This window comes from Heteronotia binoei, chromosome 13 (genome assembly GCF_032191835.1).
Source record: "Heteronotia binoei isolate CCM8104 ecotype False Entrance Well chromosome 13, APGP_CSIRO_Hbin_v1, whole genome shotgun sequence".
Classification (NCBI taxonomy): domain Eukaryota; kingdom Metazoa; phylum Chordata; class Lepidosauria; order Squamata; family Gekkonidae; genus Heteronotia; species Heteronotia binoei.
The window spans coordinates 74,256,730-74,275,131 of record NC_083235.1 but is presented as its reverse complement, the minus strand read 5'-3'; the positions used below and the strand labels follow the sequence as shown (position 1 = coordinate 74,275,131).

The 18,402-nt window shown below is 42.1% G+C and overlaps 1 protein-coding gene across 1 annotated transcript in view; it reads left to right on the top strand.

Moving 5' to 3' along the window:
• Positions 1-18,402, top strand: part of OGFOD3 (2-oxoglutarate and iron dependent oxygenase domain containing 3) — a 67,802-nt gene that overhangs the window by 34,155 nt on the left and 15,245 nt on the right. The window contains exons 5-7 of the mRNA XM_060253407.1: positions 8,871-8,935; positions 9,482-9,538; positions 12,623-12,776. Coding sequence (XP_060109390.1) covers positions 8,871-8,935; positions 9,482-9,538; positions 12,623-12,776 — 276 coding nt within the window. The remainder of the gene's footprint in view (positions 1-8,870; positions 8,936-9,481; positions 9,539-12,622; positions 12,777-18,402) is intronic.

Sequence of the window (18,402 nt, the reverse complement as noted above, 5' to 3'; positions counted from 1 at the left end):
GTTGCTAGAGGGCCTACATCTTCCAGGATCCCTTCTGTCTCTCTGATTGGGTGAAGAAATTTTGGAGGGAAAGCTAGACCAAGAGGGGTAGGACCTGAGAAGAAGGCATAAATAGGTCTGGCTGGGAAAGTTTGTTCTCTCTGGAAAAGGCTGCAGGAGAGAAGGTAGCAGGAGAGATCCCTTACTCGAAGGGTGAGTTTTGGCAGTAGAAGCAGGGAACATCTAGTCAGATGCATCAGGGTTTTTATTCATTTCCATCAACCTTTACTGTATATATATTGCACTGTTGGACTAAAAGCTTATTATCCACCTATTGTTTGAGCACGGTAAATAAATGGTTGCTGTTGTTTAATTGTCTGGGTCCTCATGTCTTCTTGATCACAGTTAAAAGGTTTTACTAAAAGGATGATACAGGGGCGGTTGGGTGCTCTGGGCCCTCCCATGTAGACCGTAACCAGGGTGGTGGCTAGGGCTGCCAAGTCCCCCAGGGCCTCCTTGCAAGTGATGTCATTGCTCTGGCGACATTGCGTGCCAGCCGCTCTAGGAGCTTCTGGGGACCTCCAGAGCAGGAGAACCCCCGCCCAGGAGCTTGGCAGTTCTAGTGGTGGCAGCCAGTAGCAGGCCTTCCTAGTCCCCTGCTCTGTGACAGGTGTGGTGTGACCCGAACTGTACACAGTATTCCAAATCAGACTGCGCCATCAATTTATACAAGGGCATTATTATACTGGCTGATTTGTTTTCAGTTCCCTTCCTTATAACCCTCAGCATAGCATTGGCCTTTTTTATTGCAGTTGCACACTGTCTCGACATTTTCAGTCTACCACGACTTCAAGATCTCTCTCTTGGTCAGTCTCCTCCAGTTCAGACCCCATGAACATGTATTTATAGTTAGGATTTTTGGCCCCAATGTGCATTACTTTTCACTTGGCCATATTAAACCTCATTTGCCACATTGACGTCCACTCGTCCAGCCTCAACAGATCCCTTTGGAGTGCCTCACAATCCTCCCTGGTTCTCACCACCCTGAACAATATGGTGTCATCCACGAACTTGGCCACTTCACTGCTTACTCCCAACTCGAAATCATTAATGAACTAGTTAAAAAGCATCTGACCCAGTACTGAGCCCTGAGGTGCCTCACTGCTTACCATCCTCCACTGTGAAAATTGCCCATTTGTACTCACTCTCTGTTTCCTGTTACTTAGCCAATTTTTGATCCACGAGAGGCCTTTTTCTTTTACCCCATGACTCTTGAGCTTACTTAGCAGCCTTTGATGAGGAACTTTTATCAAAGGCTTTCTGGAAATCAAGGTAGACAATATCTATTTGGTCCCCCTTGTCCACACATTCATTCTCCCCCTCAAAGAACACTAACAAGTTAGTGAGACAAGATCTTCCCTTACAGAACCCATGCTGAGTCTTCCTCAATAGCTTTTGTTCATCATTGTGCCTACTAATTCTCTTTTTTAATAACCATTTCCACCAACTTACCCAGTATTGACATCAGACTGGTCTGTAATTTCCCAGATCTCCTCTGGAACCTTTTTTAAAGATGGAGGTGATATTAGCTACCTTCCAGTCCTCAGGAATGGAGGCAGATTTTAATGAAAGATTACATATTTTTGTCAGGAGATCTACAAGTTCACATTTTAGTTCTTTCAGAACTCTTGGACATATGCCATCTGGTCCTGGTGAATTCTCAGTTTTTAAATTGTCTATCAGTCATTGGATCTCCTCTTTCGTCACCTCAGTCTGACTCAAGTCCTTCAGCATTCCTCCCGAAATTAGCAGTTCTGCACAAACACTTCTCATCTTCCACAATGAAGATGAGGCAAAAAATGCATTCAGCTTATCAGCCATTTCCCTATCCTCCTTCAGTAACCCTTTTACTCCTTGATCATCCAAGCGTTCCACTGTCTCCCTGGCTGGTTTCCTGCTTCTAATGTATTTGAAGAAATACTGTTGGTCTTTATGTCTTTTGCAATATGCTCCTCAGAGTCCCTTTTTGCCTGCCTGATCACAGACTTTATTTGCTACAGCCCGTGTTCCCTTCTATTAACCTCACTGGGACTAGCTTTCCACCGCTTAAAGGAATCCTTCTTAGCTTTTACAGCTTCCATTACTTTGTTAATCATGCAGGCCTTTTTCTATGTCTATTTGTGCCTTTCCTAACCAGCAATATTTATTTTATCTGAGCTTCTAGGACTCTAGTTTTAAATAGTCTTCAAGCTTCCCCAAGGGTTTTGACCCTTTTTACCTTTCACTTCCCACTTCACATGCCCCTCATCTCAGAGAAGTTACCCCTTTCAAGATTAAAATAGGTCGTGTTGGTCTTTTTGGGCAGCTCCCTATTTATACAAATGTTGAACTCAATAACATTATGGTCACTGTTCCCAAGCAGCGCAGTAACTTTTACATCTCTCACCAAGTCTTCGGAATTACTTGGGACCAAGTCCAGGATCGCCTCTCCCGTGTTGGATCTGTATAGGTAGCATATAGCTGGGTGGAAGACTGATATGTAGAGTTCGTTTCCCAGTAATCAAAAGTCAGCTTGCTTAGCCAGTATCTTTCTCAGTTTTGGTCAGGTTTTTACACCAAAGGCAGTCAATGGACAGAACTCAGGTTCACGTTGGATTGATTTTGTAAGGCACATCTTGAATTGATCATAGCAGTAGCTATGTGAATCATAGAGTACATTTTGAAAATGAAGGGACCATGGTTGTGGAATCTGTGGCTTGTAATGCATGCAGAACAACAGGGAAAACTATTACAATCTAAACCAGGGGCATCAAACTCATTTGTTAGGAGGGCCGAATCTGACATAAATGGGACTTTGTGGGGCTAAGCCATGAGTGTCCTAAAATGTAATCTCAGATAGCAGAGATGTAGACTTTATAGAGGACACAGGCCAACACAACTAAAGATATCATTTTTAAAACTTAAAATACAAACATACTTAAAACTCTTGCAATATTTTGTTAAAACAGAAAGGGGGGATTTGCAATGCAATTTTAAAAATAAAGCATCAAGAAAATGCACAAGGATCACAGCAGAAACTTAACAAAATAACATGCTCTCAGCCTGGAAAAACATTAAATGACAAGACATTGCAAGCTTCTCTCCCCCACCCCTTTTGGGTCTGCTCAGATAGCAATGGCTGTCCAGTGTAATATCCCCCCTTTGGCTGTGGGTTCCCAAGTTAGAGTACTCAGTAGGCACTAGTTCTCACTCCACTGAGAAGAGACAAAGATGGCTCAAAACATCTTGATTTGCAAGGACACAACTCCAGAAAGCTTCAGCTGGCCGTAGGAACGCTGGGAAGTTAAACAAGTTCCTCTCCATTGAAACACATAGACAAAGTTGCAAGGAAAACGTGGAGTGGATTTTCTGTTCATTGCTCAGAAGCCTGAAAGAAAATCTGTTCCGCATTTTCCTTGCAGCTTTAGCCTCTGCAAAGAGAAGACAGAAGGAGCTGGGAATGTCGGCAGCCTCGGAGTTTCACAGGGTGAGGACAGCAGGGGGGAGAAGAGGGCCCTGCAGGCCCGATTGAAGCCCTGGGGGGGCCGGTTGGGCCTGCAGGCCGCATGTTTGACACCCCTGATCTAAACTTTGGTTTTAAAGAGAGAAACTTGGCTGAAGTCCTTAACTTTCAATAATAATTGAAATCTATAGGTTCAGAAACTACATAAATCAACATCTTTTTATAGTCTTATGTAAAGTCATGCATCACAAACTTGTCCCCAAGACACCATATTGTACAATAACTCAACTCTTAGTTTGGAATTATCCTTAAGTATGTTTATACAACTTGCTTCCTGCAGGTTATTACCTTAGAAACGTTTTTGTCACAAATAATGAAGAAAATCTATCTCAGGATAATATGCAAGACCTGTTTTTATTAGTTTGGGGTCCAAAGATTCTATGGGCAAATTCAAGAACCAGTGGAACTGTGTCCTTGCTCCCAAACGCAAACTCCCTGATATTGGCAGGACTTAATATTAGAACCAATTATACAGTGAGCATTGAATGTCCCTGTTCTGTTTTTGCGCCTCAAGTGGACGCTGACATCTGAGAACGCATCGTTCATAATGAATCATAAAGTGAGATACCAGCCTTTTCCTTGAGGCTGCTGGCTTGAGCCCTGGAATCCCTGGTGCTAGGGCAGTACTAAGACCAAACCCAAGTTTCCAGAGGTATTGAATCCTGTGCATCAAGATAACACATCATTGTGTAATAGGAAGTTGTTGTTTGAATGATATGGTTATATATCAAGTGTGGAACTTCCGTCTTCATAAACTGTATGCAAGCAGCCTTCAGCTGTTCCAAGGGTCACCCATCTCGATCGGAAGTTTTTATGAATGCATAGATGCATCAGAAAACCTCTGACCCACACTTCTGATGAGCAGAACTCAGCCCTGCAAACTTGTGCACTTGACATAGCTTTTGGCAAAAAGTAATTGCTGCTTGAGATCATTTCAGGACGCTCATTTAGCAAATTGCTTTGTATTACTGAGATTCACTCACCATCCAACAGTCAATCTTTTCTCTTGCAGAGGACTGCTTTTTTCCTTCTTCCAGTTAATTTTCATCTTCATAATTTCCCTTTAAGGAAAGGTTGCTTATCACAGCCATTTGTTTTGCTTTGTTTGCTTCCCCCGCCCCCCCCCCCCCGCCCCCGCAAGCAGGATTAATAAGCCTTGTACTAAATAGCTTAATCATTTTCTTTCCCTTTCTAAATTTGGGCTGTTTCAGAAAGCTGAAAGAATAAAAGTTTTTTTTTTAAATAATCGCTACTAGAAGTTTTGGAATAATAAACAGGTTAAGCTACTATGAATTTGTATCAGTTTGTGGGGGCCCCACGAGGACTTGTGGGAGGAATGCATGGATACTTTGCAATTCAGAAAACCAAGATAATTCAAGTTAGAAGCAACTGTAACTGCAAGAACCAATATATGTACATTAAATGTTAAATTTTCTTTGGTTATAATTTAGAAGAAAAGAATTGGGTGATTTCATGTTCCCTCTCCCACTATTTCTTCTTTCTCTTCCCTGAAAGCCCCCATAGCCTCATTCCTTTTCCTGCTCCCATCCACCAACCAATCTACCTTTATCCCTCCCCCCAATTTAGTTTTGCCTCCTTTCCTTCCCCTTGCAAGCTCTATCCAGGAAAACTTTGGCCCAGTTTTGTGGGGTCAGCCTCCAGACTGGTTCCAGGTGTGAAGTGCTGGCCACCAGCCTCAGTAGCATAGAGTCTGCAGACCCTTGTGTTCCCAAGCCCTATTAAGAAACACACAGAAGGGTCCTGTGAGTAGAGAATATAACTGAAAAGGCTTTTATTAGAATACCAGTACTGGTAGGGAGATATTGGGCCCACAAGGCTCAATAAAACCTCAGGACGTCCCAAGTTTTCCAGCTAATACAAAGGATGACCAAGGATCTTATACCCCTGGTGATGTGTGCATACATTAAACATTCAAACAAACATTATTGGGTACAAAAACAGCACTATATGGCTTGGCTTCTCGCCATTGGTGGATCTGAATTTTGGGCCTGGTGGAACCAGATCTTGTTTACCCATCCAGTAAAGATGCATTGACACCTTGGGAAGGGTAATAAACTGCTCTACTTTCCTGTTTGTTTCCCCTGATTCCAGGCCATTTGGCGATGATCTCACCCAGACATCAGCCTTAAATCATGCCCTTACCTATTGGAATGTTCCGGGGAGCAGATTGATAGCCATACCAATATCCTGTAAGACCCATTCTCCCATTCTCCTGCTAGTCTAAATTGCCCTGTGTTCCAGGAGAAATGGGATCTTTATTGCATTGCTAATATATCCAGGGCATTTGGTCAAACATAGAATGCAGTTTCGATTTTGTAGCTAAGTCAAGCCAGAGAAAAGCACTTTTAAAATGCACTATTTGTCTAAGCATTATATTCTATCTATGTTCTTTCTGTTCTATTCACATGCATTGCTACTTACAATGATTTCATTAATACTAGCATCAGATCATCATAGCTGATCCATAGGTAGTGTTAGGAGATATCAAAATGTGCTGAGTCTGTATCCAGGGTGGAACTAGCAATGACTTGTGGGGGCACCTTACTTACCTTTGTATCCCACTCCACACACTGTTTCCTCTTTACTTCCTCCTGGGAACTCCCATATCCCTACTTCTGTCTCTTTCCAACCTACCAGCCAGCCCTCTTATCAGCTCCCCCCATATGCAGGGATCCTTTTGTAGAAAAAAGAGGTGCCGGAGCTCATTAGCATAACTCATTTGCATATGCCACACACCCCTGACATCACCGGAGAGTGTACTAAATTATATCAGCTCAGCATCTACCTTAAAATGCTTCTTGAATTATAATTGTCTTACTAAAACCTTACTCCCATCATACTTTTAAAATTCTTTTCTCCTATGCAGCCACCAGGCCCGTAACTATGAGGGGACCTGTGGGGGCATAACCCCCCCCCCCCAAACTTCTGGGCGAAGCCCCCTAACTTTGAACCCACACCAGCCCCCAGGGCCTCTAGTCTCCTTCCCGCTGCCCTCCCTTCCTCGTCACCCAAATGCTGTGCGGGAGTGGGTGGCAGAAGCAGCCCCCAGCCTCCCGCTGGCCAGTTAAAGCACTCATTGATGAGCTGATGTACTGGCTCGGAAGGCTGGAACTGCTTCTGCTGCTGGTCAGCCCACGCACAGTTTGAGTGGCAGGGAATGGAGGGCAGTCCATCCCTTCCTCACCACCAGGCCCCGGAAAAACACTTGTCAGTTTTCCTCTGCAGCGTGGGCCGAGTTCAGCCAGCACTGGAGAGGGGAATCGCCTTTCCCCCTTAGTTTTAAAGAGGTGGCTCCCCCACCCCTTAAAGCCAAGGAAAAACACTTGTCAGTTTTCCTCTGCAGCATGCGCTGAGTTCAGCCTGCGCTGGAGAGGGGAATTGCTGGTTTTCCTTGGCTTTAAGGGGGGGGGGGGGCAAGGACAAACATTTGTCAGTTTCCCTCCCTTCCCTACCACCTAAATAGTTCACGGGCTAGGTGGCAGCAGAAACAGTCGTGGCCTTCCAGTTAAAGGGCCCGCAGATCAACTGATCAGTGGACCCTTTAATTGGCATGTGGGAGACTGGGGGCTGCTTCTGCTGCCCACTCCACACAGGTTTTGGGTGATGGGGAAGGGAGGGCAGCAGTGACAAGAGTGACAGGGAGGGAACTGCCGCTCTCATCCCTGCTGCCCTCCCTTCACCTCTACTCCAATAGCGTGTGGGGGCCCTTTAACTGGGGGTGGGGAGACTGGTGTCTGCTGCTGCCACCAGTCATTTGGGTGGTGCTCTAGTAGCTGCTGCCCTCCCTTCCCCATCACCCAAATTGTGTACGGCAGTTTTATTTGAAGGGAGTGGAAGGGAAGGCTATGGGGTGGGGCCACTGAGTGCCCCCTGAAAAATGTATAGGCCCCCCCACCTTCGAAATCCTGGCTACGGCCCTGGCAACCACAGTGACCTGTTGAAAATTTCCATCTGTCTACTTTACATGTTTTGGTTATTTCCCAATTTTTTGTGGGGAAAAATATTAGAAAGTTTGTCAAATCTTAAGAGTTCAGCATAATTCTCATGTGGGATCTGAACAATGGGGCCCAGAAGCAAGTATTGCAGGGGAGGGGGTAAGAAAGAAAAAGAATGAAATTTAGAGGTTCCAGAGCTCCTCTTCAAAATGAGGCCTGCCCATATGTATAATTTACTTACTTCATTTATACTCTTCTTTCTCCACAATGGGGATCCAAAGTAAAGCACATACTCCTCTGGTCCATTTTATCTTCCCAACAGCCATGCGAAGTAGGTTAGGCTGAGAATGTGGCACCGGCTCTAATGAGCTTCGAAAAGAGCTTCCAAAAGCTGCCCCAAACCGTTCGCGGGAGGGGTGAAGTATAAATCAATGGAAATAAGTAAGAGTGATGATTGAATATGAGTCTGCCAGATCCTAGTCTGGAATTGTAACTGCTGTACCATTCCGTCTTTTGTGAGTTTGCTGCTGTTGACCAGTAGCAAGCAGTCAGTCCTAGATGAGTATCAAGATTCCTGGCAGTTGCTTCCAGACCGGGCTCTGATTAGTTCTTTCTCTAGGGTCAAAACAGCCGTGAAAAAGATTCTGCCCTTCCCCCACCTTTTACTAACAAACCAGGCTTTGAAGGGTGTTCCCTTTAAGCTGCAGAGTCTTGTGAGCAAAAATTCTACTTTGTGGGCTACTGGCATTAATGTTGTGAGCTACTGGCATTAAAGTTGTAAGCTACTGTATAAATGATTGCGCTCTGGGGCTATCCATCCTGAACTAAGACAAAAATGTGTGAGCTGGAGACTAAAAATCTATGAGCTAGCTCACACTAACTCAGCTTAGAGGGAACACTGGGTGGCAGTGCTGTGTGATTGTCTAGCAATGGCCACGGAAGGCTCTCTCTCTCGGCTTGACTTCGCGAACGAAGATTTAAGAAGGGTGCCACGGAAGGCATTAGTTTAGTAAAGCTACAGACACTGCTTCTATTGTTTGGGAAGGGAGTGGGTGTTGACACCCTTGTGTAGGGGTGTTTTTCAGGTCTGTAGAAACCTTTATCTTGTCTGTTCATGGCTCCAGTCTCCAGATTTTAAGTATCCACAGATTTGGCCGTATTGAGAATTAGATAAACTGACTGAGATGCAAAGGTCAAGAAATAAAGTATTGAAAATAAGTTTTTATGCTTCATGTAATATTTAGGACCCCAAGAAACAGGGATCTAGCCTACAGATGGAAATGACTCTTTTAAATAAAAGTAAACAGCCTTACTCATTTGTTTTCAGTTAACTGATTTCTGTTTCTTTCTGTTTAATCCCCTCCCCCTCCCAGGCTTCAATTTTGGATTTGCACTCTGGAGCGCTTTCTTTGGGAAAGCATTTTGTTAACATGTACAGGTAATGTGGTGTTGCCTCTTGGTCTCTGTGTTCTTGGGCACTGCTGATTTTGATGCTTCTGGTTTCTTAGCAAGTGTTAGGTATTAGTAAAGAGAAGCAGAGGCTGAGGTTTGTAGGAAATTGGTCTATTTGCCTTTGCCAAAAGTTATGTGGCATAAGTCACATAACATTTTATTAATGAGTTGAGCCTTCAGTCTCGCTGCCTACCCGGGTGCTGGATGTAAGAGCTGGTTCTTCTAGTAGAGTTTGTCAGCTTCTATAATAAAGGAAAGAAATGAATTGGGGCACCGTTTTTTTAAAAAATAGTGCTAGCCCCCCCCCCCCCCATTACTAAATACCAGTACCATGGCATTCTGCCTTTATGGATGCACTATTCTTCATACTTGTCATTTTAGAATTTTTGATTTTTTAATCATTACATATTATGAGATGCAATTTGAGTAAATTTTTTATTGTTTGCAAAGAGAATTTAAGTATTGATTGATGCAGAGATTTAACTTGCATTTTCCAGAGGGGATGGCTTAGTTTTTACTTGTCTGATTGCAGATATTTTGGGGATAAAGTCCACAATATATTTTCAGAAGAAGATTTTCGTTTATACAGGTAAGAAAACCCTGTAATTGTGACTTTTCTCTTCCATCAACCCTCTAATACAACTGGAGAGCCAGTTTGGTGTAGTGGTTAAGTGTGCAGACTCTTATCTGGGAGAACCGGGTTTGATTCCCCACTCCTCCACTTGCACCTGCTGGCATGGCCTTGGGTCAGCTATAGCTCTGGCAGAGGTTGTCCTTGAAAGGGCAGCTGCTGGGAGAGCCCTCTCAGCCCCAGTGTCTGTTGTGAGGGAGGAAGGTAAAGGAGATTGTGAGCTGCTCTGAGACTCTTCGAAGTGGAGGGCAGAATATAAATCCAATATCTTCATCTACCTCATAGGGCGTCTGTTGTGGGGGAGGAAGGAAAAGGAGATTGTGAGGTGCTCTGAGACTCTTCGGAGTGGAGGGTGGGATATAAATCCAATACCATTTAGTTATGTTGATAAAGTGCCTCTTAACATTTTATAACTATATTTGGGAAAGGGCATGTCTAAATGTGGCATGATGCTTGAATTGTTTACAAGTTGTATTGGGGTGGGTCTAGTGGAAGGACTGCACAATCAGTTTGCATAATGGAAAATGTAGAACTTTAACAGTGTACCAGATTGTTTAATAGTACAGGGGGGAAATATCTTGTGGCGTTAGATCAAGTTGTCATTAAGCTATGCAAGCAGCCACAAGTGGAGAGAAGGAGCTCTGCAGAAGATAACTTTCAAAGTAAATAGGGACTGTGCAGACAAACTAAATCAGAAGAAGATAGAATATTATCAAGGCTGCTGCTAATGCAGTAATCTCTTCTGCCCCTCCCCACCCTACCACAAACAATCCAGCCCTTATTGAGGGACAACTTTATTGGATACATCTCCACACCATTCACTGTTCTATCTCTGATAGCCAAGAGGAAGCATACTGTAGGGATCCAAAACCCTGTGCAGAGGAGAGAAAGTCATCCTAGCCATAATTTAGGGGCCTGGAAAGAAACTGCATAGTATCTTTCTTTCCCTTACCCATCTTTCTCTTGAACCCAGTAACTTCTTTATCACCATGTCTTTTCCAAGGAGGTTATTCCAAAAGCTGACATGTGTAGCCGATCAAATTTGAGTAAACTGATGACCGTCAGTTAAGAACTTGAAAATGGGCATGTATGAGGGATAAGCGGATTGCTGTATAAGGATTTTTGATCGGCTTATGAAAAAGCCGGAAACAGTGAAACGTGATGAAACGCTGGCGGTCACGTGAAGGTGGTTTTTCCTTTGTAGCCGATATCTAAGGCTGGACTCTGCACTACGAAAAGGATTTGGAGTGGAACACCCGTTGGAGATTGAAAAGTTTCTTCAGAGTCGCCCAGTGGAATGGACTATCGCTAATGGGGCTTTCTTTTTAACTCTTTGATATTTCTGTATGAATTCATTTGCTGTTGAAGCATCTATGAAATGAAATGCAATTTTCTATATTCTATTAAATGATTCATTTTTTAACACCGTTGTTTCTTGACAGCATATCGGTACTGTGTTGTCACTGTGTTGTCCTTCTTCTTCCCATAGAACAGGCTCAGGGCAGGTTTCATCATAAAAGACAGTCAGCAGTTAAAAACCAATTAAAATATATAAGATCTAAAATTACAGAGTAACAGTAGAGACTAAGTATAGGAGTTACTAGGAGGAAGGAAAGAGGAAATAGTGTTGTGGGGTGGAAACAGGGAAAAGTGAGATGTACCCTGTAAGTCCTTGTGTGTTCCCTACCATGCAGCTGAGCCCTGTGGCTACCACTGCATAGTTTTCCCGTGTGGAGTCTGCCAGGCAGAAGGAAAGCTGAACTCGGGGCCAGATAAAGTTGGAGTGGGTGCGAAAGAATCAAGAAAAGGGGAAAGGGTATGGGGTCATATGGACATCTGACATATGAAGCTGCCTTCTACTGAATCAGACCCTTGGTCCATCAAAGTCAGTATTGTCTACTCAGACTGGCAGCAGCTCTCCAGGATTATCTGTAAAGATTATATGTAAAGAAGCTTCAGATCTTTGGAGATCCAGATGAATTAACTTCCTCCACTAGGGACACCTTTTAAAACATATCCCACTGTCAGGTAAGGAGAAAGGCTTAATACACAGCAAGGATATGTTGTACTGAAAATTGTAATTTAAAAAGGATGTGTAAGACAGGAAAACTACAGTGGTGGAAACGTGCCCATCATCATGATCATCATTGTCCGTGCTACATTGGGGATCACTAGTTAACAGTGGCATCCTAAGTAAGTCTGTTCAGAATACTACTTGGAACTGTTCAGTGGTGCATACACCCAGGAAAAGAAGAAGAGTTGGATTTATACCTCACCCTTCACTCAGAGTCTCAGAGCAATTTACAATCCTCTTGCCTTCCTCTCCCCACAAAAGGTACCCTGTGAGGTAGGTGGAGCTGAGAGAGCTCTTTGAGAACTGCTCTACAGAGAACTGTGACTGACCCAAGGTCACCTAGCAGCTGCATATGGAGGAGTGGAGAATCAAACCCAACTCCAGATTAGAGTCCACTGCTCTTAACCTCTACATCAAACTGTCTCTGTGTATTCTAAGGACTGTATACTAAGAATATCACTTTAAGCAGCTGAACTATCACTAGATGACTTTATGCAAGGTGCACTGTTTTGGCCGTTCCTCTGCAATATAGAGCCCCGTGGTGCAGAGTGTTAAAGCTGCAGTACTGCAGTCCTAATCTCTGCTCACGACCTGAGTTTGATCCCCAGTGGAAGCTGGTTTTCAGATAGCCAGCTCGAGGTTGACTCAACCTTCCATCCTTCCGAGGTCGGTAAAATGAGTACCCAACTTGCTGGGGGGGGGGGAGTGTAGATGACTGGGGAAGGCAATGGCAAACCACCCCGTAAAAAGTCTGCCGTGAAAACATTGTGAAAGCAACATCACACCAGAGTCGGAAACGACTAGTGCTTGCACAGGGGACCTTTCCTTTCCTTTCCTGCAATATAGATTTTCTGTAAAGTGCTATACAAATGCCATGCATTACTATTTACAAATGGAGGAAACATTGTTAGGTCCTGGGTCATTGTACAGTGTCCCAGTCTGTTAAGGTGCTGTCTTTTCCTTTGCAGTGAACTAAGGCAGCGAATTCAGCAAAAAATAGCTCTCACATTTGGTATCAGCTCCTCTTCCATGTATTTGACCAAGCCAACCTTCTTCTCCAGAATAAACAACTCTAAAGCCAAGACAACTCATGATGAGTACTGGCACCCACATATTGACAAAGTAAGTGGGATTACGAGTGAAAATAATATCTGGTTTTCAAATATAATCTGCAGTGTGCTTTTTTCTATTTTGGTGAACTGGCACTGTAATTATTGTATTCAGTTAAGTCTCAGAGCTCAATAGTGATTGTGCGCAATTAAGAGGACCTAGGAGTGGACTGTAAATTACTTTTCCATTTTACAGAGGGAAAAGTTAGGATGTTGATGGTTTAGTAGGAGTTTAAACCAAAACATTTCAGTATTGAATATTGAGCAGCATTAAAGTATTAAACCAACAACAATCAAACTTTTGTTTCATGTGGTTTTGTTAGGTTTTCATAATTCTTTAAATGGAAATCTGCTCTGGTAGGTTCAATGTGTCCCATGGATTTCAGTTACTGAATTAATGTCTGGATTTTTTTTTCCCTGTTGGTATTGGATTCCTGCTTTGGTAAGACCGAGATGATTTTTATATATACCTTTGGTGAACTTTAATAGTTCAATACTGTAAGTTTTTAGTGGGGTCTTTTAACAGTTTTGTACAGTACCTGGTTGCAGCAAGTGTCTAACTAGAAATGCAAGAAACGTGCAAACTTTTCTAGCTGAAGTGAATTTCAATAACAAACAAGCAAGGCCAAAGCAGAAACTCAAATATAATAGGTCGCTAGCTTAGCTGTTGTGTTGATCATTCCATGTGCCATAAATGCACTTCCAGTAAAAAATGTAAGAAATTCTTGAAGGCTATGTGTGTTTATTTAGAATACTTCTATGCTGCCTTTTCACAGTCCTGCTCATGATAGCTTACAATTGAAAACCACAGGGCATTAGCTGTAAATGGTTTGGAATCTGGCCGTAAAACAAAGCATATCATTAAAAGGTGGTAAGATAAGTCACTAATTAAAAGCCTGGGTTAAAAGATGCATGAGGAGGAGCGTTGTGTGACTGGGTGGGGGGAAGACTGTGGAGAGCTTTTGTCCTGGCTTGTTTTGTACTTGTACGCCTCCTCATGTTTGGCTTGTGATTTCTACTAGTTCTTTTGGTCTTGACCTTGACACTGGTGCGGTCATAGCTTAGGCTTCATCTCATCTCTGACTCTGTCACATGTTTGCAGTTTTGTAGGTCCATGCTGCTGCCTGGGGATTACAAGTGGATCTCAGATCTGAAACAGCTGAAGACCACTGCTTGAGCACATGATAGACAGTTCTAGCACTAGAATTTTACCACCAACTTTTTTTTAACTGTCTCTTATATTTAGACTCATGTAATCACTGAGCATTATTGTATCGTTTTTTTTTCTTCCTTTGGGACGTCAGTCAGAAAACAGAAAACTAGAAAACTTGTTTTTCTCCCTTCAGCAAATAAGTAATGTAGTAGTAAAATCAAAAAAGCCGATGTTAGTGCACAGTGTCTGTCCCAGAATACATCACTTCATTTAATTTTAACAGAGGAACTGTTTTTTTTTTTGCTTTATCTAGCCAAGATTTATCTGTAGTGGCATTTTGACAGGACAGGGCAGATTCATAATACTTTATTTTATTATTTATTTTTCTCCATGGTTCTCAAGATTTTACTGCCATTGCACTGGAAGAGTGCTGATTTCTGACATAGAGGCATCTGTTTTAATTTTAACAAGCATGTAGACAAAGGTGACCTGGTCGACATAATGCGCTTGGACTTTCAAAAGGATTTTGACAAGGTACTTCACCAAAGACTCCTGAGTTAATTTAGCAGTCATGGGATAAGAGGATGGGTTCTCTTATGGATTAAAAACAAGTAGCACAGAGTAGGAAACTGACAGTTCTCACAATGGAGTGGTGCCCCACAAGAATCAGTATTAAGGCTGGTACTGTTCAGTCCTATAGCTATAAAAGGCAAGCTGTCTTGGTGACAACTCACCTACCCCCCCATTGGCTGAGCCGTGTGTTGTTCAATCTCCATGGAGAGCAACCCCACCCTCCCACAGGATAGACTAGGATTGGGCCACTGGGGAAGCTGCCTTCGCATCCTATTGGCCCAGCCCACCAGGTGTTCCATTTTCCCTCAGTGGCTGTTGCTAGGGAGCCATAGTATTCCAAGCTTAGTTCTGTCAGTAAAAGGTGGAAGCCTATTTTGGCTTCCAGGCCTATTTTGGCTTTTGAGGGAGAACTCATCCCCCCCCGTTTCAAGTTTTATTAGTTTTCCATAGAAAAGAATAAGAGGAAAGGGTAAAGGAGATAGTACAGAGTTATTACATAATTGCATCATTACATAGTCACCTGATACATTCTGCATGTCGCTGTAAAATCTGGGTAAACATGAAGTATTATAACTCATTTAACCTGATATCAACAAATATTGTAGGTTCTTACTCAAACTGTCTGTTTTGGATTATATTCTTAACATATATATATATATATATATATACACACACACCAATAGATAATGTAAGTTCACATCAGCTATCTAATACAATACAAATAACACTTAAGTGTCTAACCAAACATATAGCAGCTCCTAGCATTTTCTTGCTTTTTCCTTAGATTTACCAGCAAGTAACGAAGATAAGTAGTCCATCTCGGCTGTTTCCAATATTCTCCCAGTCAATTCTTGTTTTGTAGGAAGTCCTTGAAGCTTCCATTTTTGTGCTAACAAAACTCCAGCTGCTGTAATAATATGTGCCAGTAAATGTCTTGTGTCTTTAGTATATTCACTGGGGAACATATTCAGTAAAAATAGTTCTGGTTTAAATTGAATCTCTGTTTTCAACATTTTCCGTAATAGTTTGTGCACTATCTTCTAATAGTCATTCACTACCTTGCACGTCCACCACAGAGTGAGAGTACTACTTACCCACCATTCCCATGTTATTATGCATCCCGTTTGGGCGGAGGTGCTGGAGAGGGAATGGGTGAGACTGTGCTAAGAAACAGACTTCAGGTGCCAACCAAAACAAGCTCTCTACTGGGTTCACTCCACCTGTTTAGATGGAATGTTTTCTTGGCCTGTCTTTGGTCAGACTCCATTTTGTTTAGCAGAAGTAGGAGACCCTCTCTCTTTATTTGCACTGGGGTACTCCATTTTTATCAGGCAGCGCCTCTCAGTAACATACCCTAGGCCTAGCAGCATCCTCTGGGTGACTTAAATAATGTGTTTTCTTTAACTTGTCTGCCAGTTGATAAAAAGGCTATTGGATGTTGGTGGCTGTACAAAGTGAAAACACTACCAGATGGTCAAATGAAGAGAAAAGCAAGATTGGTTGCTAGAGGTTTTTCTCAAATAGAAGGAGAAGACTATGATCAAGTGTTTGTTCTAACTGTAAAAGCAGATACTTTAAAAGCAGCATTGTGTAAAGCTGCTGTGTAAAGCAGGGCAAGACAAGATGCAGGTACATCGCTTTGATTTTACCACTGCTTTCTTAAATGCACATCTAGAGAAAGAACTGTATATGGAACACATACCAGGTTTTGAAAACTCAAACAAAACTTTGGTTTTGAAACTCAGCAAAGCATTATATGGCTTAAAACAAAGTGCCAGGGAATGGAACCAGAGCTTGAGGAAGGCACTGATTGATTTTGGGTTTGAACAGGGTATAGCTGATCCCTGTATGTTCTGCAAAACAATCGAGCAAACAAAATGTTACTTATTAGTTTTTGTGGATGATATCTGTTTTTTGTTCCACACTGACACACAATTGAAATGGTTTATAGAGTCAACTCAAAATCTGTTCAAGATGAAACACTTAGGTAATATACAACACTATTTGGGAGTAGACATGAGCAGAGACTCACAAGGATGGTTTAGTCTAAATCAAAAGGAGAAAATATTTAAACTACTTGAAAAATATAACATGCTGGATGCACATTGTGTAGACTTACCAATGACTACAGGTTATAAAAACGAGCCTGATGAAGGAGTATTTGAGAACAGGTCCATGTATCGATCTCTAGTCGGTTCATTGCTGTATATTGCCTGTTGGTCCAGACCTGACATATGTTTTGCTGTACACTGTGTCAGAAAAGCTCAAATCCTTATGGTAAGGACTGGGTTGCAGCAAAAAGGGTACTCAGATATCTTAAGGGTACTGCCAACTACACATTGGTGTTAAAAGCGAATGAGGCACAACAGATCACTGCCTACCTCGACTCAAGCTGAGGTGATAGGCAGGACGGTAGATCCACAGCAGGGTATGTCGTGTACATAAATGGTGCATTGGTATTGTGGAAATCATTAAAACAGACCTATGTGGCCACTAGTACTTGTGAAGCTGAATATGCTGCGCTTAATGATTGTGTAACACAACTAGAATGGCTGTATCAATTACTGATTGATCTAGAAATACAATGCAGACTGCCAATACGTGTGTTCTGTGACAACATTGCAGCTCTGCAACTAGCAGATGCACAAGGGATAAAACCATGAAGCAGACACATTAACATAAGGTATCAAAATGTTAAAGATGTGCAAAGAAAGTTAATCTTGTTGCAGGATTGTACATCTGTAATGAATGTGGCTGATATGTTTACCAAAAGCCTAAATGTGGATAAGTATACAAATCTGAGATCTAAATTAGGTCTCACAGCCTATGCCTTAGGGGGAGCGTCAGCATATAAAAATGCTCAATAAGGCATGAGGCTAGTGACTACTGAGATCATGCTGATCTGGCAGTCAGTGTCAAAAAGATGACACCAGGGTTTAGCAAGTCTCAACGAAGTGAAACCAGTTCTGACCAGCATTTGGGAATGAGTGCAGAGGTTGAGTGTCCAGTGCACAATGACTCAGCACTCATAACCCATTGGTGCAGATACTATGTAATTTGTATTATAAGCAGTGCTGTGCTGTGCAATGTTTTTCTTCTACTCTAGATGGTTGTTTGGCAGAGCATTTTGCTGGTGAATGTAAATATTGTAAATAAATTGTATATAGTTAAGCACAGAGTGTCATTGGACTGTTGCTTGCTATATTGACTCACCTACCAGGGCTAGTGGTACCAGGGCTAGCGGAAATAACTATAAAATGACACTGGAACCTCATGAGCTACAAATTAGGTGTCTGCTGAAGGAAATGGGAGTTGGAAATCATCTCATGCTTTCCATTAGCTTAAAAATCTAGATCCAATCCATTGTGAAAAAATTGAAAATTGAATAGGGATGTGCTCTTGGTATATACCCTAAAAGTAAATACCCTAAAAATATTGAGTTTTGTTGTCGTTGTTATTTATTCAGCCAAATACAGATTAGAGAATCTGATTCAGCTACCAAAATAGCTACACCCACGTAAAAGTTGATGTTATTCAGCTTTTATTTGGTTGCCGCTGGAAGGCATTTAAAGGACTGTAGTAGTGCAACTCAGCGAGTGAACTCAGAAGGCGTGTACAGGATTATTATTTTTATTTTCTCAGGAAGAAGTGGGATACAGAAGGGAAAAGGGGGTAGAGAAAATATGAATTCATCAAAAATTATCAAATATTATGAATACAAGTAAAATTAACTGTATTAATAAAAAATATATGTTCCAAATACAGAAGCAGATACTGAAACATCATTCTCTTTAAAAGAATAGAAAAGAGCTCTCCTAATATTAGCATTAGTTTTTAACAATAAAAAGGTTACATCTTCAACAGTTAAATTTCTACGCTAAGTTTAAACCATTCTTAAAACCTGAATATTATC